At 41.2% G+C, this 19311-nt stretch overlaps 1 protein-coding gene across 1 annotated transcript in view; it reads right to left on the bottom strand.

Moving 5' to 3' along the window:
* Positions 1-3235, bottom strand: part of LOC139460403 (E3 ubiquitin-protein ligase DCST1-like) — a 35714-nt gene extending 32479 nt beyond the window's left edge. Inside the window, exon 1 of the mRNA XM_071241898.1 lies at positions 3055-3235. Within this exon, the coding sequence (XP_071097999.1) occupies positions 3055-3235 (181 nt within the window). The remainder of the gene's footprint in view (positions 1-3054) is intronic.
* Positions 3236-19311: the final 16076 nt, after the last annotated feature.

Here is a 19311-nt window from a genome sequence, read left to right on the forward strand (position 1 = left end):
TATAAGCTTAAAATTGCGAAACAAAAAAATGCATTCACCGTGATTTTTTATCTATTTTGAATACTATTAAAAAAGACTAAATACGTGTGTGAATCACAAGGCATTGGTGGACCTTTTTGATAATTTACATAATGCAGGGTACAAAAACAAATAATGAATACTATTTAATACATCAAAACGAAAGCAATTTTACAATGAAAAGCATTTTGGCATTCAGAAATTAATTAGCCGTATTGTGTGTAGTTACTACCTAATTTTATGCTATTACTTGAATCAATCGAGATTAATATGTGTGGCTAAAATATTAAAACGGCTGTTCAATCTTGAACACAGTTTGACAACTTTCTTAGTGCATTCCATTCCCTTACTCAACTACATGTACATTAGTGTCTTGGAACATCCCGCCTTCAACCAGATATGTACATTAGTGTCTTGGAACATCACGCCTTCAACCAGATATGCACATTAGTGTCTTGGAACATCACGCCTTCAACCAGATATGTACATAAGTGTCTTGGAACATCACGCCTTCAACCAGATATGTACATTAGTGTCTTGGAACATCACGCCTTCAACCAGATATGTACATTAGTGTCTTGGAACATCCCGCCTTCAACCAGATATGTACATTAGTGTCTTGGAACATCACGCCTTCAACAAGATATGTACATTAGTGTCTTGGAACATCACGCCTTCAACCAGATATGTACACTAGTGTCTTGGAACATCAAGCCTTCAACCAGATATGAAAATCATAAGTCAACATGCCAAAATTTTAAAATAAAACTGCGCCAAATTCTAACGGTGTCAAGCTATACACGGTCTCAATTAACGGCCGGTCGCCATGGGAATCTTGACAATCGTGACCTCTCCGTTCCAGCTAAAATTCACCGTCATTCGCTTGAAATACAAACATGGCAGAAAAAGGTTACTTATCTCGCCATATTTCGCAATCCGTACCGTTGTAAGGCCAACCTTTGGAATATAGTTCCCACACACTTTTGAAACACGTGACAATACCCAATTATGCAAATTGTCGTATTTTGTTGCCAGTCACACCGGTGAAACAATGCCCTGTGACGTCAGGGGTCATCAAGTGTGCATAGGCTCCTCCCAGTCAATGTCACTGAATACGCCTGGCGATGTAGAGAGTTTTGAAGATTTCTTTACTAAATATAGCCCGCGGCGGCACATTTTGTAGCAAGCGCTAATTTATGTGAGCACTTTTATTTTCAATATGTTATTTATTTCTAATTTATTTTCGTAATTCAAGTGGCTACAATGGATATGATTATAGATGGGAACTAATATACATATATTATTTTTTCGATTCATTAATTTCCATTATTATGCACAAGAATGCAGTTTATTAGGTATGTTATATTGGCGCTGAACACATACAAATGTCGCCGGTGTTAGGGTAGGTCACCCCGAACTCTATCCTTAGCCCTTGGATCCCCTTTTCGATCTAACAACCCTAGCTTTACGAACACTATAGGGTTAGGTACCGCTAATCGGCCATTATAGATTCCTGAAGATCCGGGATAGAAAAGGTCTTCAGCAACCCATGCTTGCCTTAAAAGGCGACTTTGCATGTTGTAAAAGGCGACTAACGGGATCGGGTGGTCAGGCTCGCTGGCTTGGTTGATGCATGTCATCGATCCCAATTACGCGGATCGATGCTCATGATATCAATCACTTGATTGTCTGGTCCAGACTCGATTATTTACACACCGCCGTCATAAAGCTGGAATATGGCTGAGTGCGGTGTTAAGCAACAAACAAACAAACAAACTGTTATAGATTCAAAAGAACCTCCTAATATTCTTCACACAAGAATGAAATGGATTCGTGTCGAATATTTTGACTATTGGAAACTGTCCTGGAACATTCCCACAAGCTGCTTTCACGCGCTACGTTTATTCAGTACTGATTTCAAAAGCGAACTCACCCTTGTGTCGGGGGAACGGGTGGACCAGTCGTCTAAGGCGCCGCGAATCGATTTGCGTCCCTTGGGCCCGCCAGAAACCTATGATTGTGGGTTCGAAACCCGGTTCGCCCCGATTATGTTTCTAGGTTTGTCAACACCATACCCGTGCTCTTGGGTTTCACCGAAGTGGTAAAAGTCCGATACCTGCATCAATTCGGGCTTTCCTTCCACATTAAGCTGACACGCCGCGGTTAAAAGTGGCGTTAAACCCAACTCACGCACTCACTAACTCACCCTTGTGTGAGGGACCATATATGGCCCCGTGGCACTGGGGTGTGTGAAAAGTGAGGGACCATATATGGCTCCGTGGCACTGGGGTGTGTGAAAAGTGAGGGACCATATATGGCCCCGTGGCACTGGGGTGTGTGAAAAGTGAGGGACCATATATGTCCCCGTGGCACCAAGAGGTGGTGAGGTGAAATTGGGTTAACGTCGCGTCCAAGATTATTGCACTTCTATTGCGACGTGCATGCACGTGTGTGTGTGTGTGGCTGCTAGTACTAGTCCGGACTGATGCCGATTTATAGTGCTAGCTCACAGAGATACCATGCCGCAGTTTAACGTGAATACCCCACTCAGACACAGTATACTGACTCCGAGCCGACCAGTCCTTGTTTTAGGCCCTTAATGCCGAGCGCCAGACAGGGTAACAACAAGGACCATCTTTTAACGTCTTTTTGTATGACGCCATGGCACCAAGAGGGTATAGGGAATATGCATAGCTATAAACTAGGAATTATATATCGATTATTACCATATTGATTATAGTGTAACAACATAGTCGCCAACTTGTAATACTGACGGAAACCATAACACCCCTGATGGATGCTGTTTTGTTAAGCTGGAGCAGCTGTAGAATATGTTCGCCACTTCATGTATTGAATTCAATAATCCGAGGGCGAAGGAGTCGAGTTGGGGGTAACCTAAAGTAAAGCTAACGCAACTAACCCTATGGATCGAAAAGGAACACGCAAATATGTATTTTGCGATACTTCAGATATAATTATCTAGTTTTAAGTAACATTGGGTGGCGAACATATTCTATAATCGCACCGAAACCCTACCTATTTTTCTCCTTGACGAAAATGAGGATGTGGATATCAAAGGTTTCTTTTCGTCGACGTCTGTATCTGCGCTGTATATTATCTCAGTCAGCGCCGCTGTGGATCGAGACGACGCACTGCTGCTTCCCGTACTCTTGCTGTCACTGTCGTCCACGTCACTGGTTTCACTGTCGCTCATCATACTCTGGATAACTATCAAAGTTTTGACTCAATCGACCCAATCTTTTCCATGGAGAAAATTCGAAATATGAATGCAAGTTATGACGTCACGATCGTGTATTTTGACGTCATCGTGGGATACATGACGTCATAGAGGTGTGTTTTGACGTCATCGTGTGAATCATGACGTCACGGTCAACACGTCAAAAGTCTATTGTTGTGGTTTCATATGATACGATACCCCAGCCATTTGCCCTGACTAACCCTCGCTTCCGTTATTCGCAAATTTCGAATTGATATTACCAAACGTATTTTGAGAGAGAGCTGTTCAACTGTTGTAAATGTTGGTGGATTGCGTGTCGCCGCATCCTGACGGCTTGTATCGTTGCTCATAATATCAATCATCAGTTTGTCTCGTCCAGACCCGATAATTCCCGGACGACAGTTATATAGCTTGAATATTGCTGAGTGCGTTGTCTCCCTGGGAGTACTTTGTACTGCGCAGAGATGTTAGCTGTTAAATGTCCTGTTTGGCGGTGTAAATGTTAGTGCAAACATAAAACTGGTTTGAAATATAGTGCCAGTGTCCGAGGTTTTGTTAAGAGTAGACAAATCACCTCTATTATTGCTAAACATAGAAGTAAACTGTAAGCAAACAAACTACTGCCTAATATGGGTCGGGTCGGCCCGTTGAATCGATATGCCGAATTCGACCGAGTCGTATCATCTGAGTGATTAATCGAAATCGACAAAAGGGACAAATCGGCCGCTCGAACCCGCACTGATTGTGTCGCGACTGTGCCTGTCCTAGCTAATCGGCAAGTTGGATGTGGCGCGGCCAATCAAACTGCGTTTTTGAGTCACGTGATATTTGTTTACACACAAGCGGGAAACATGGCTTGGACTGCTGCGACGAAACCACGCATCGACTTTTCAAGAGAGGATACCGAGCGTTTTGTGGCTCACTATCTGAGTCCCGAATCACTGTGGACTGTCTCAAGCAAGGATTATTCCAAAAGACATACGAGGAATACTGCATTTACGGAGAGAAGGTTGTAATGAGACTGTTCATCAGTTAGTCTAATTCTTCAGTTAGATTGTTGTATGCTCCAACAATGTCGCCGCGGAGAATCCAGTCTTTTGTCCAACAACTTCTCTTTTTCTTCGCCTTGGCGTCGTCTTCTCCACGCCATAACGCGCACCAGATGACTGCTGCCACCTTGCTTCTGACATTTCGATACCATGGAAACAAATTACCGCGAGATATTATGAGATCGACATTCAATCGGCAGATCGAATCGTGTTGAGTGGTAGCAAATCGATTAGTCGATATTTATTCCAACCACCGAACGTGTTGTACAATGTATGGACATCGGCAGGTCGTTATTGTGAGTCCCGCTTATCACGAAAATCAATGTTGGTATACTTTAGTTCACAAGTGTGTTGGCTGTAAGATTACAATCCGAGTGTGTTGTCTTATACAGTATATATACCATAGTAGGAATATATATTGTATCGTAATAATCATCACACGTCTAATGTACCCCCGTAGCTACGTCTCGGACTTGACGTCACGCCTTTACCGTGTTCCTATCTCCAATGTGTCACGCAGATTTTCCCTCACTCCTGAAAAGAACGACTATTTCACTGGATAATCGAGGCTATTTCACTGGATAATCGAGGCTATTTCACTGGATAATTGAGGCTATTTCACTGGATAATCGATCAATAATTGATAAACAATCAATATTGAAACCAGGGTCCTATTCCACCAGGCGATTGTAGCGCAAGGACAGTCGTAAGTCAATGTTAAAGTATGGGAATTATCATAACCTTAGCGCCACGATAGCTTTGTGGAAGAAGATGTGTGAAAAATAGAACTAGTAATTCATGAATATTCGAAGAAAGTCATGAAAACAAAACAATGTCAGTCGCACCAAAGTCGTGTTTCCATTCATACACAATTATATGAAAATAGTTATAAGTGAAAAAAACGATTGGTTGTGGTGGGAGGTTGGGAAGGGGAGGGGTGAGTGAGTATGGTTTTACGCCGCTTTTAGCAATATTCCAGCAATATCACAGCGGGGGACACCAGAAATGGGCTTCACACATTGTACCCATGTGGGGAATCGAACCCAGGTCTTAGGAGTGACGAACGAACGAGTTAACCACAAGGTTACCCGACCGCCCCGTTTGGGAAGAGTTGGGGGGGGGGGGGGGGGAAGCGCCCTAAAATCCCTACATTCGCCAGATCTCACAGTGACACATGTTAGATCCGACCGCAAAATAAATTGTGCCCGATACTGTGACTGTTTATAGTGAAAGAAATTGTCAACCACAGAAAATACATTGTTGCAAGCTGTTTTTGGACAAATATATTAAGGTAAAATAATAAAAAAAATTATTACTTGCCCGGGAAGAGCTCACCCATTTAATGAACATACAGCTGTATTACACATTGTGTAATATCAAAACGCGTGCTTATCTACTCTCGGAACACGTTTCACGAACAAATATTGAAAGCTCTCAACATCCCTTGGCTTATTCAACGACATTGCGTGTGGAGATAATAGATCACTGAGAGGAGCTTATGCACACACTATGACCCCAGCAACCTTGTTGCTAGGCTGACGTCACATGGCATTGTTTGGCCGAAGGATCTTGCAACAAATTTCCACAAATTACGTCATTGGGTATTGTGACGTGATTGTAAACTTTGAGGTGCAAGGTCCCGTTCCACAAGGCGATCGTATTGTAGCGCAACGACAGTCGTTGGTCTAAGTTAAAGTATGTGAGTTGCGATAACCTTAGGCGACATTTTTTTATTTGTTGGTTTACGGATGCGCCGCTCTTTCAAAGTCCAAATGTTAAAAAAAAATAAAAATGAAAATTACCCTTTTTTTTATTACCGCCGATCTTTTCGACAAAAAGTTCAAACAAAAAAAGATTTCTTTTCCCCGTCGAGCGTAAAGCAAAGGGAAGTCACTCTGATATTTCTTGCTGGTATCCTTCTCTAATACCACCAAAGCTTGTCAACGCAAAGCGCAGTGGTGACCAGTTTAACTATTTCAACACTGTTGGCCGTTCAAAGCCACAAGTCACACCGGTAAACCGTCCAAGCCACGTCAAAATAGTTTATAATTATATTAACCTACTTGTCATATCATTCATTTCTATCACATTTCACAATGTCTGAAATACGTATTCCATTTGATTTTTATCATTTTTTTATCTATAGATTAAAAATATATTCACTTGACACTATTTCCCGCAATGTTATTGAAAATAAAATTCTCGGACACACTTCGACAACGGGTCCTCACGGGCTGAAACGTCTTTATTTACAAATTAATAAAATCATCAAAAATGTATCTATAAAAGTTGCCAAACTGACATCTTAGTTATTATTTCCAACTTTTCGTGCGATCGCATATCGTAAGTCAAATGACATCTCGGCTTTCGTCGCCTGGATTTCTCGGCTTGGACACGATGTCTTAATGCCAAAATATATGCATAAGAAATCTTTGTCACAGCTCGTAACCTAGCTCTATGCATCCATAAAGTTCCATATTTTTAATATAGATCGCAATTTCATGCTTAAACGTTCTGAATAACATGATTTAACCCAAACCTTTCGCCAAAGTCTGAAAATTATCGTTGCTGTAATTTCATTAGCTGCCTTAGGTCACGTGCTTAAATTTTACCAATGACGAACCTTGTAGCAGATTTTGTCGGTGAAACAATATAAGTTTTTTTAATGTATACTGACATGGCAGGACGTATGTGTTATTCATACGAAGCTTTGAAAACCGAGGTAAGTGAGCGGACAGCTACTATCATCGGGAAATGGGTGATGACAGATATTATTTGTAATTCTTTTTAAAATAATGTTCCAACAACGTAAACAAATGAAAATTAAAAAGAAATAGGTAAGTGGATTTTATGAATTCTTATATTTGCCGAAAAAATCGTTAGATTTGCGCTAAATTTGGACGTTATGAATGTTTTAGCTTACATTATTATTTATTTAAAACGAACTTTATTTACTTCTTTGATAGGCATTTTAGAAGTTGGAGTACTAAGTAAGGATAAGAATTTATGGATGAACAACTTCTTCATTACAATTAAGAGCGACGTTTCGGTGTAGGTTCTAACACCGTTGCTTGATAACGGTGTTAGAACCTACACCGAAACGTCGCTCTTAATTGTAATAAAGAAGTTGTTCATCCATAAATTCTTATCCTTACTTAGTACTTTATTTAGTTGTTCATGAATTATTTAAATATATGAAATGCACATAACTTTCATATTTATAAACAATAGGATTAATTAGACCTTTCAAATAGTGTATGGCCAAACATGTAGTAGCAAAGATGTTTATTTCAGCAGATAATTCCTTGATAAATGTTGGTTTCATCTATCACACAACAGTCTCTGGGAACTTGGTGTCACAGCAGTAATCTTCAGGTTGGCTGGTGTTGAAAGAGTTAAACGTTGCCCATGCTGCCAAAATAGCAGCGTCTTTCATGCATTTCCACCCATGACATGAATATTGTTATGTTGCCATCCTTGCACAAGCTGAGTGCCAGGGATGTAATAAAATGTTCTTGAAAAATTGAGTTATTTTACTTTTATGACCCGAGGATATTTTTTTTCATACCTACCTAACTTTGTAGGACAAAATTCAGGTAAAAAAAATGTGAGAGGCTTTTTTTTTCTTTTTTTTTTTAATTGGCCTGCCTCACTTTTGAAATGAGTTTGAAATACGTAAACCAAGAAATAAAAAAAGTGTCGCCTTACGCTACGATAATTTTTATGGAACGGACGCCTGAATTCTAAAGGTGGGCCGTTGTATGGTATCAAATTCGTACGTTTCAACTTTTGACGTGTTAGAAGTATTATTGTGTTAAACCCAATTGGATTATGGCGTGGATCGTGTAGGTGTCAGCCTATTCACACTCAACAGTATAATTCTAAGAACGTTATAAATGGCAAGTAATAAATAAAATACTAAACGCGCTCCCATTTTAAACCAATTTTATGAAACTCGTGAATAGTTGTGGCATCTGACTCGCTTTCGCTCGTCAGATCCCACAACTATTCACTCGTTTCATAAAACTGGTATTACAGGGAGCTCGTTTAGTATTCTATATTGTGCAAATTTAGCTGAAACAATAGCTGACCTCCGTACAACATCAGCCCTTCTCCTCAAACCCCACATACACCCCGAATATCAAATGTTTGGTCCCTACCAGTAACGGGATCGGGTGGTCAGGCTCGCCGACGTCATCGTATCCCAACTGATCTATGCTGTTGATGGTCCGAACGTGTGCCGTGCCACACAGTAACTGAACAAAGGTCAAGGCTCCAACTGAGTTCGACTCCCGTGTTTCGTTTCATGGAGTCCCACCAAAATACAGTTGAGACGCTGTGAAACTGCGCCACTGCTTGTGTCGCCGTGGTTCATCTGATCCTCGGAGTATCGCCGAGTCGCGGATATACCACGCAACGGAAGACACCATTCTGGCCACACAGGGAACGACCCTGACCGTTGTGGTTCAAACAAGAGTAGCCTCCCTTAGACCAAGACAGCCCCTTGACTTTAGTGGATGAGTATGGTTTTACGCCGCTTTTAGAAATATTCCCGCAAAATCAAGGCGGGTGACAGAAATAGGCTTCACATACCGAATCGAACATGGACGAGCGAACACTTTAACCACAAGGCTTATCAGCCAGCAAGATAACTAACTAACTAAATAAATAAATACCGTGATTGATAGTTGTGTGATTTACCCTTGATTGATAGTTGTGTGTTTTACCCTTGATTGATAGACAGCTGTGTGCTTTACCCTTGATTGATAGACAGCAGTGTGCTTTACCCGTGATTGATAGACAGCTGTGTGCTTCACCGGTGATTGATAGACAGCAGTGTGCTTCACCGTGATTGATAGACAGATGTGTGCTTCACCCGTGATTGATAGACATCTGTGTGCTTCACCGTGATTGATAGACAGATATGTGCTTTACCCGTGATTGATAGACAGGTGTGTGCTTTACCCGTGATTGATAGACAGCTGTGTGGTTCACCCGTGATTGATAGACAGCTGTGTGCTTCACCGTGATTGATAGACAGGCGTGTGCTTTACCGTGATTGATAGACAGCTGTGTCCTTTACCCGTGATTGATAGACAGCCGTGTGGTTCACCCGTGATTGATAGACAGCTGTGTGCTTCACCGTGATTGATAAACAGGCGTGTGCTTTACCCTTGATTGATAGACAGCTGTGTGGTTCACCCGTGATTGATAGACAGCTGTGTGCTTCACTGTGATTGATAGACAGCTGTGTGCTTCACCATGATTGTTAGACAGCTGTGTGCTTAACCCGTGATTGATAGACAGCCCTGTGGTTCACCCGTGATTGATAGACAGCTGTGTGCTTCACCGTGATTGATAAACAGGCGTGTGCTTTACCCTTGATTGATAGACAGCTATGTGGTTCACCCGTGATTGATATACAGCTGTGTGCTTCACTGTGATTGATAGACAGCTGTGTGCTTCACCGTGATTGTTAGACAGTTGTGTGCTTCACTCGTGATTGATAGACAGCTATTTGCGTCACCCGTGATTGATAGACAGCTGTGTGCTTCACCCTAGATTAATAAACAGGCGTGTGCTTCACCGTGATTGATAGACAGCTGTGTGCTTCACCCGTGATTGATAGACAGCTGTGTGGTTCACCCTTGATTGATAGACAGCTGTGTGCTTCACCGTGATTGTTAGACAGCTGTTTGCGTAACCCGTGATTGATACACAACTGTGTGCTTCACCCTAGATTAATAAACAGGCGTGTGCTTTACCGTGATTGATAGACAGCTGTGTGCTTCACCGTGATTGATAGACAGCTGTGTGCTTTACCCTTGATTGATAGACAGATGTGTGCTTTACCCTTGATTGAAAGACAGCTGTGTGCTTTACTCGTGATTGATAGACAGATGTGTGCTTTACCCGTGATTGATAGACAGCTGTGTGCATCACCTGTGATTGATATACAGCTGTGTGCTTCACTGTGATTGATAGACAGCTGTGTGCTTCACCGTGATTGTTAGACAGTTGTGTGCTTCACTCGTGATTGATAGACAGCTATTTGCGTCACCCGTGATTGATAGACAGCTGTTTGCTTCACCCTAGATTAATAAACAGGCGTGTGCTTCACCGTGATTGATAGACAGCCGTGTGCTTCACCGTGATTGATAGACAGCTGTGTGGTTCACCCGTGATTGATAGACAGCTGTGTGCTTCACCGTGATTGTTAGACAGCTGTTTGCTTAACCCGAGATTGATACACAACTGTGTGCTTCACCCTAGATTAATAAACAGGCGTGTGCTTCACTGTGATTGATAGACAGCTGTGTGCTTCACCGTGATTGATAGACAGCTGTGTGCTTTACCCTTGATTGATAGACAGATGTGTGCTTTACCCTTGATTGATAGACAGCTGTGTGCTTTACTCGTGATTGATAGACAGATGTGTGCTTTACCCGTGATTGATAGACAGCTGTGTGCTTCACCCGTGATTGATAGACAGTTGTGTGCTTCACTCGTGATTGATAGACAGCTATTTGCGTCACCCGTGATTGATAGACAGCTGTGTGCTTTACCCGTGATTGATGGACAGCTGTGTGCTTCACCCGTGATTGATAGACAGCTGTCTGCTTTACCCGTGATTAAGAGACAGCTGGGTGCTTTACCCGTGATTGATAGACAGCTGTGTGCTTTATCCGTGATTGATAAACAGCTGTGTGCTTCACCCGTGATTGATAGACAGCTGTGTGCTTCACTGTGATTGATAGACAGCTGTGTGCTTCACCCGTGATTGAGAGACAGCTGGGTGTTTTACCCGTGTCTGATAGACAGATGTGTGCTTTACCCGTGATTGATAGACAGCTGTGTACTTCATCCGTGATTGATAGACATCGAACTTGTCACGTAAAGTGTGAAATATATACCTTACTGTACGAGATACTAAAAACTATATAAGTTATGGATGTCAACTTCTTTATTACGAGGAACGCGTTTCGGAGAATATACTCACTCTTTCAACGTGTATACGTGCACATATACTCAGTCCTTCAACATGTATACGTGCACATATACTCACTCCTTCAACATGTATACGTGCATATATACTCACTCCTTCAACATGTATACGTGCATATATACTCACTCCTTCAACGTGTATACGTGCACATATACTCACTCCTTCAACATGTATACGTGCATATATAGTCACTCCTTCAACATGTATACGTGCACATATACTCACTCCTTCAACATGTATACGTGCATATATACTCACTCCTTCAACATGTATACGTGCACATATACTCACTCCTTCAACATGTATACGTGCATATATACTCACTCCTTCAACATGTATACGTGCACATATACTCACTCCTTCAACATGTATACGTGCATATATACTCACTCCTTCAACATGTATACGTGCACATATCCTCACTCCTTCAACATGTATACGTGCACATATACGCACACCTTCAACATGTATACGTGCACATATACTCAGTCCTTCAACATGTATACGTGCATATATACTCACTCCTTCAACATGTATACGTGCATACATACTCACTCCTTCAACATGTATACGTGCACATATACTCACTCCTTCAACATGTATACGTGCACATATACTCACTCCTTCAACATGTATACGTGCATATATACTCACTCCTTCAACATGTATACGTGCATACATACTCACTCCTTCAACATGTATACGTGCACATATACTCACTCCTTCCACATGTATACGTGCATATATACTCACTCCTTCAACATGTATACGTGCATATATACTCACTCCTTCAACATGTATACGTGCACATATACTCACTCCTTCAACATGTATACGTGCATATATACTCACTCCTTCAACATGTTGCGTGCATATATACTTACTCCTTCAACATGTATACGTGCATATATACTCACTCCTTCAACATGTATACGTGCACATATACTCACTCCTTCAACATGTATACGTGCACATATACTCACTCCTTCAACATGTATACGTGCATATATACTCACCCCTTCAACATGTATACGTGCACATATACTCACTCCTTCAACATGTATACGTGCATACATACTCACTCCTTCAACATGTATACGTGCATATATACTTACTCCTTCAACATGTATACGTGCATATATACTCACTCCTTCAACATGTATACGTGCATATATACTCACTCCTTCAACATGTATACGTGCATATATACTCACTCCTTCAACATGTATACGTGCACATATACTCACTCCTTCAACATGTATACGTGCACATATACTCACTCCTTCAACATGTATACGTGCATATATACTCACTCCTTCAACATGTATACGTGCACATATACGTACCTTCAAGAACAACAAAAGTACAAGATAACAAAGGTAGAAACTTAACAAGGGAAGCCAACAGATAATTGGCGCTGATAGATGATTAGCAATGGACAATGGCAGCTAACACTTAGCAGTAAGCTCACCATCAATAAACAAACGGGTAATTATCATTGATAGGTAACAGATCACCATTAATGGACAAATGGGTAATTAGCACTGATAGGTAACAGATCTCCAACAATGGGCAAACGGGTAATTAGCGCTGATAGGTAACAGATCACCAACAATGGACAAACGGGTAATTAGCGCTGATAGGTACGAATCACTAACAATGGGCAAACGGGTAATTAGCGCTGATAGGTAACATATCACTAACAATGGACAAACGGGTAATTAGCACTGATAGGTAACAGATCACCAACAATGGACAAACGGGTAATTAGCACTGATAGGTAACAGATACCCAACAATGGACAAACGGGTAATTAGCGCTGATAGGTACGAATCACTAACAATGGGCAAACGGGTAACTAGCGCAGATATGTAACAGATCACCAACAATGGACAAACGGGTAATTAGCGCTGATAGGTAACATATCACCAACAATGGACAAACGGGTAATTAGCGCTGATAAGTAACATATCACTAACAATGGACAAACGGGTAATTAGCGCTGATAGGTAACAAATCACAAACAATGGACAAACGGGTAATTAGCGCTTATAGGTAACATATCACTAACAATGGGCAAACGGGTAATTAGCACTGATAGGTAACAGATCACCAACAATGGAAAAACGGGTAATTAGCACTGATAGGTAATATATCACTAACAATGGACAAACGGGTAATTAGCACTGATAGGTAACATATCACCAACAATGGACAAACGGGTAATTAGCGCTGATAAGTAACAGATCACCAACAATGGACACACGGGTAATTAGCACTGATAAGTAACAGATCACCAACAATGGACAAACGGGTAATTAGCACTGATAGGTAACATATCACTAACAATGGAAAAACGGGTAATTAGCGCTGATAGGTAACAGATCACCAACAATGGACAAACGGGTAATTAGAACTGATATATAGGTAACAGATCACCAACAATGGACAAACGGGTAATTAGCGCTGATAGGTAACATATCACCGACAATGGACAAACGGGTAATTAGCGCTGATATGTAACAGATCACCAACAATGGACAAACGGGTAATTAGCACTGATAGGTGACAATCTAGAATGAAATGGAGTAAGTAGATTTATATACTCCGAAACGTTGTGTTCCTCAATAAAGAAGTTGACATCCATAACAAAGGTAGAAACTTAACAAGGGAAGCAAACAGATAATAAATTCCCTTCTTTGTGTGTTTCACTTCTTAATGCCTTTCAAAGACGTAACTAATTCTTATTTAGGTATATGATACGAGAAAAGAGAGAAAAAAAACTACGTCGGAGGATTGTTTGGGAAATTGAACCTATGCTTTTGTGATAGAAACGTTCTAATGCCCTTCAAGAACGCCACGGAGGAACTGGAGGAACGAGTGGTGTACTTGCTGTGCGGCGAAAGTCAACACCCAGGTAAAAATACCAGGTAATTGCTTCTGGTTGTGTTGGTCTCTCTTTACATGTCGCTGATATACAAAACTCCTTGTATGCTATATAAGTCGCAGACTACTTACATTAAGAATTTTAAACGGACCCAAAGAGGCAGAAACTGGATTTTGTTTATTGACAACAAGATTCTGACGGAGTCAGGGGAGATAATCATATTTTCTTGACTGTCAACGGGCTGAATTGAATACCATGTAACAAAACTAGTGGGCGTGTTTGGTTGAGATAGGAGGAACGCTTTATGATGGGATTAGAGAGCTGACACGAGGCCATTTAATTAACGGACTATAGTGCTTTACACCATTAAACAACACGTCGGGGGAGTCACATTGTAATGTAGTTGTCGGTGTGTCAGGCTTGACTTGGATCACGCCCCGTAACAACCAGCGCCCCAAAACAAGCATGTAGCTATTCCTGGTCATTTCAGATTGCAACGCGTCCACACTGGCACCGGGTCCGTCATGTAGCGGCAGACTCCACACGTCTACGAATCTCTGGCAATGAGTAACATCGATCAAGCTTCAATTACTAATGTACAGCTATGCCTTGTCCAATCACAGTATTTTGTTTGAGCATGAAATACGTGCAATTCGCCAAACTCTGCACCCACACTCCAGATTGTCCAAGATGGCGTCTGTGTGAAGTTACAATGCGCATGCGCCACATATAGCTTTACTTCTCAACCCCCACTTCTTGAACACCTGTATATAAAGTGATAGCGTGCAAGATTCGTTCATTCAGTTTCATCCAATCAACGCCTCTGTCCTCTCACGCGCTGACTAGCAGACGACAGAAGCAGACGACATTAAGAGCAGACGTGAAAGAGCAGAAGTGAGATTGACGCCGTGAATACTAACACAAAATGAGTACCTGGGCAATATCATGTCTTGTGACAGTTTGTTCAATCTACCTTGCATCCGGGTACCCAGGTAAGTTTATCATTCATTCTGTCTTGACACGTGTATTTACTTGCGCTGTTCCACGAGACGATGAAGCACACGTACCGGGGTTAGGGTAAGGGTGTTTCGGAAACATTGCTATATTTAGTTGAAGAGTTGAAACGTGTTTCTGTAACATTGAAATATTTAGCGGAAGAGATGAAACGTGTTTCTGAAATATTGATATATAATTCCTTTGTAGTGCAAGGTGTGTATTTCTGAAACATTCCTATCTTTAGTTGAAGAGTTGAAACGAGTTTCTGAAACATTGATATATAATTCCTTTGTAGTTCAAGCTGCGTGTTTCTGAAACATTGCTGTATAAGTCTTTTATAGTTCAAGGTGCGTGTTTCTGAAACATTGATATATACGTCCTTTGTGGTGCAAGGTGTTTGTTTCTGAAACATTGATATATGAATAATATTTAGTTCATGATGTGTGGTTCCTAAACACTGAAATAACTAGTTGAAGAGGCGTGTTTTTGAAACATTGATATAAAATTCCATTGTAGTGCAAGGTGTGTATTTCTGAAACATTGCTATATTTAGTTGAAGAGTTGAAATGTGTTTCTGAAACATTGATATATAATTCCTTTGTATTGCAAGGTGCGTGTTACTGAAACATTGCTGTATAAGTGCTTTATAGTGCAAGGTGCTTTTTTCTGAAACATTGATGTATAATTCCCTTGTAGTTCAAGATGCGTGTTACTAAAACATTGCTGTATAAGTGCTTTATAGTGCAAGGTGCTTGTTTCTGAAACATTGGTATATAATTCCTTTGTAGTGCAAGGTGCGTGTTTCTGAAACACTGAAATGTAAGTCCTTTGTAGCTGAAGGTGCGTATTTCTGAAACATTGATATGTAAGTCCTTTGTAGTGCAAGGTGCGTGTTTCTGAAACGCTGAAATGTAAGTCCTTTGTAGTGCAAGGTGCGTGTTTCTGAAACATTGGTATATAATTCCTTTGTAGTGCAAGGTGCGTGTTTCTGAAACACTGAAATGTAAGTCCTTTGTAGTGCAAGGTGCGTGTTTCTGAAACACTGAAATGTAAGTCCTTTGTAGCTGAAGGTGCGTATTTCTGAAACATTGATATGTAAGTCCTTTGTAGTGCAAGGTGCGTGTTTCTGAAACGCTGAAATGTAAGTCCTTTGTAGTGCAAGGTGCGTGTTTCTGAAACATTGGTATATGATTCCTTTGTAGTGCAAGGTGCGTGTTTCTGAAACACTAAAATGTAAGTCCTTTGTAGCTGAAGGTGCGTATTTCTGAAACATTGATATGTAAGTTCTTTGTAGTGCAAGGTGCGTGTTTCTGAAACACTGAAATGTAAGTCTTTTGTAGTGCAGCGTGTTTGTTTCGGAAACATTGTTACATAAATCCGTTTTAGTTCACGATGTGTGCTTCTGAAACACTGATATAACTAGTGGAAGAGGCGTGTTTTTGAAATATGTATATATGTAGTTCAAGAGGCGTTTTTCAAAAGCATTGATATATTAGTCTGTGCTATGCAAGGTGTGTCCAATGTAGTTCAAGAAGCGTGTTTTGGAAACAATGATATATGTAGTTCAAGTGGCGTGTTTCTGAAATATTAATATATCAGTCTATGTCGTTCAAAATGTGTGTTCCTGAAACATAGATATATGTGTCATTTCTGATTCAAGAGACGTGTTTCTGAAACATTGATAAATATGTCCTATGTGGCTGAAGATGCGAGATTCCGAAACACTGAAATATATATGTCCTGTGTGGTTCAAAAAGCGTGTTTCTGAAAAATGATAAATATGTTCTATATGAATCAGCGAGCTTCTGGAAGAGTAATGATATGTCCTATGTTGTTCAAGAGGCGTGTTTCTGAAATATTGTTTTGTTAGCTGTTAATAATTTCTTTTTCAAATCCCACGACATTTATAGTTTCTACCACACGTCAAACACGATACGTCACCCCACTCACACTGGGAGAGGAGCTCCTCTTTACAAAGTTGAACACAGCAGGGAACCTTTACGCCAAACCACGAAGTCCTCGCTTGCTCCCAAAGAGTTCACTATTGTATTTGCGTCCTGGTCGAACTTGGACTCATTGGAAGTATGTGTCCTGTCAGTGATATGTCGTTCCTGATAGTAGATCCTTGGTCGCGTAGATGAGGTCAGTAATATGTTGTTCGTGAACTGTACAGCCTTGGTAGTGTAGATGAGGTCAGTAATATGTTGTTCCTGATTTATACAGTCTTGGTAGTGTAGATGAGGTCAGTAATATGTTGTTCCTGCTTGGTAGTGTAGATGAGGTCTGTGATATGTTGTTCCTGAATTGTACAGCCTTGTTTGTGTAGATGAGGTCAGTGATATGTTGTTCCTGATCTGTACAGCCTTGGTAGTGTAGATGAGGTCAGTGATATGTTGTTACTGAACTGTACAGCCTTGGTAGTGTACATGAGGTCAGTGATATGTTGTTACTGAACTGTACAGCCTTGGTAGTGTAGATGAGGTCAGTGATATGTTGTTCCTGAATTGTACAGCCTTGTTTGTGTAGATGAGGTCAGTGATATGTTGTTCCTGATCTGTACAGCCTTGGTAGTGTAGATGAGGTCAGTGATATGTTGTTACTGAACTGTACAGCCTTGGTAGTGTAGATGAGGTCAGTGATATGTTGTTACTGAACTGTACAGCCTTGGTAGTGTAGATGAGGTCAGTGATATGTTGTTCCTGAACTGTACAGCCTTGGTAGTGTAGATGAGGTCGGTGATATGTTGTTCCTGAACTGTACAGCCTTGGTAGTGTAGATGAGGTCGGTGATATGTTGTTCCTGAACTGTACAGCCTTGGTAGTGTAGATGAGGTCAGTGATGTGTTGTTCCTGAACTGTACAGCCTTGGTTGTGTAGATGAGGTCAGTGATGTGTTGTTCCTGAACTGTACAGTCTTGGTAGTGTAGATGAGGTCAGTGATATGTTGTTCCTGAACTGTACAGTCTTGGTAGTGTAGATGAGGTCAGTAATATGTTGTTCCTCATCTGTCCAGCCTTGGTAGTGTAGATGAGGTCAGTGATGTGTTGTTCCTGAACTGTACAGCCTTGGTAGTGTAGATGAGGTCAGTGATGTGTTGTTCCTGAACTGTACAGTCTTCGTAGTCTAGATGAGGTCAGTGATGTGTTGTTCCTGAACTGTACAGCCTTGGTAGTGTAGATGAGGTCAGTGATATGTTGTTCCTGAACTGTACAGCCTTGGTAGTGTAGATGAGGTCAGTGATATGTTGTTACTGAACTGTACAGCCTTGGTAGTGTAGATGAGGTCAGTGATATGTTGTTCCTGAACTGTACAGCCTTGGTAGTGTAGATGAGGTCAGTGATATGTTGTTCCTGAACTGTACAGCCTTGGTAGTGTAGATGAGGTCAGTGATATGTTGTTCCTGAACTGTACAGCCTTGGTAGTGTAGATGAGGTCAGTGATATGTTGTTCCTGAACTGTACAGCCTTGGTAGTGTAGATGAGGTCAGTGATATGTTGTTACTGAACTGTACAGCCTTGGTACTGTAGATGAGGTCAGTGATATGTTGTTCCTCAACTGTACAGCCTTGGTAGTGTAGATGAGGTCAGTGATAAGTTGTTCCTGATCTGTACAGCCTTGGTAGTGTAGATGAGGTCAGTGATGTGTTGTTACTGAACTGTACAGCCTTGGTAGTGTAGATGAGGTCAGTGATATGTTGTTCCTGAACTGTACAGCCTTGGTAGTGTAGATGAGGTCAGTGATATGTTGTTCCTCAACTGTACAGCCTTGGTAGTGTAGATGAGGTCAGTGATGTGTTGTTCCTGAACTGTACAGCCTTGGTAGTGTAGATGAGGTCAGTGATGTGTTGTTCCTGAACTGTACAGCCTTGGTAGTGTAGATGAGGTCGGTGATATGTTGTTCCTGAACTGTACAGCCTTGGTAGTGTAGATGAGGTCAGTGATATGTTGTTCCTGAACTGTACAGCCTTGGTTGTGTAGATGAGGTCAGTAATATGTTGTTCCTGCTTGGTAGTGTAGATGAGGTCAGTGATATGTTGTTCCTGCTTTGTAGTGTAGATGAGGTCAGTAATATGTTGTTCCTGAACTGTACAGTCCTGGTAGTGTAGATGAGGTCAGTAA

This window comes from Haliotis cracherodii, unplaced genomic scaffold (assembly GCF_022045235.1).
Source record: "Haliotis cracherodii isolate W230 unplaced genomic scaffold, xgHalCrac1.p SCAF_14, whole genome shotgun sequence".
Taxonomy (NCBI): Eukaryota; Metazoa; Mollusca; class Gastropoda; order Lepetellida; family Haliotidae; genus Haliotis; species Haliotis cracherodii.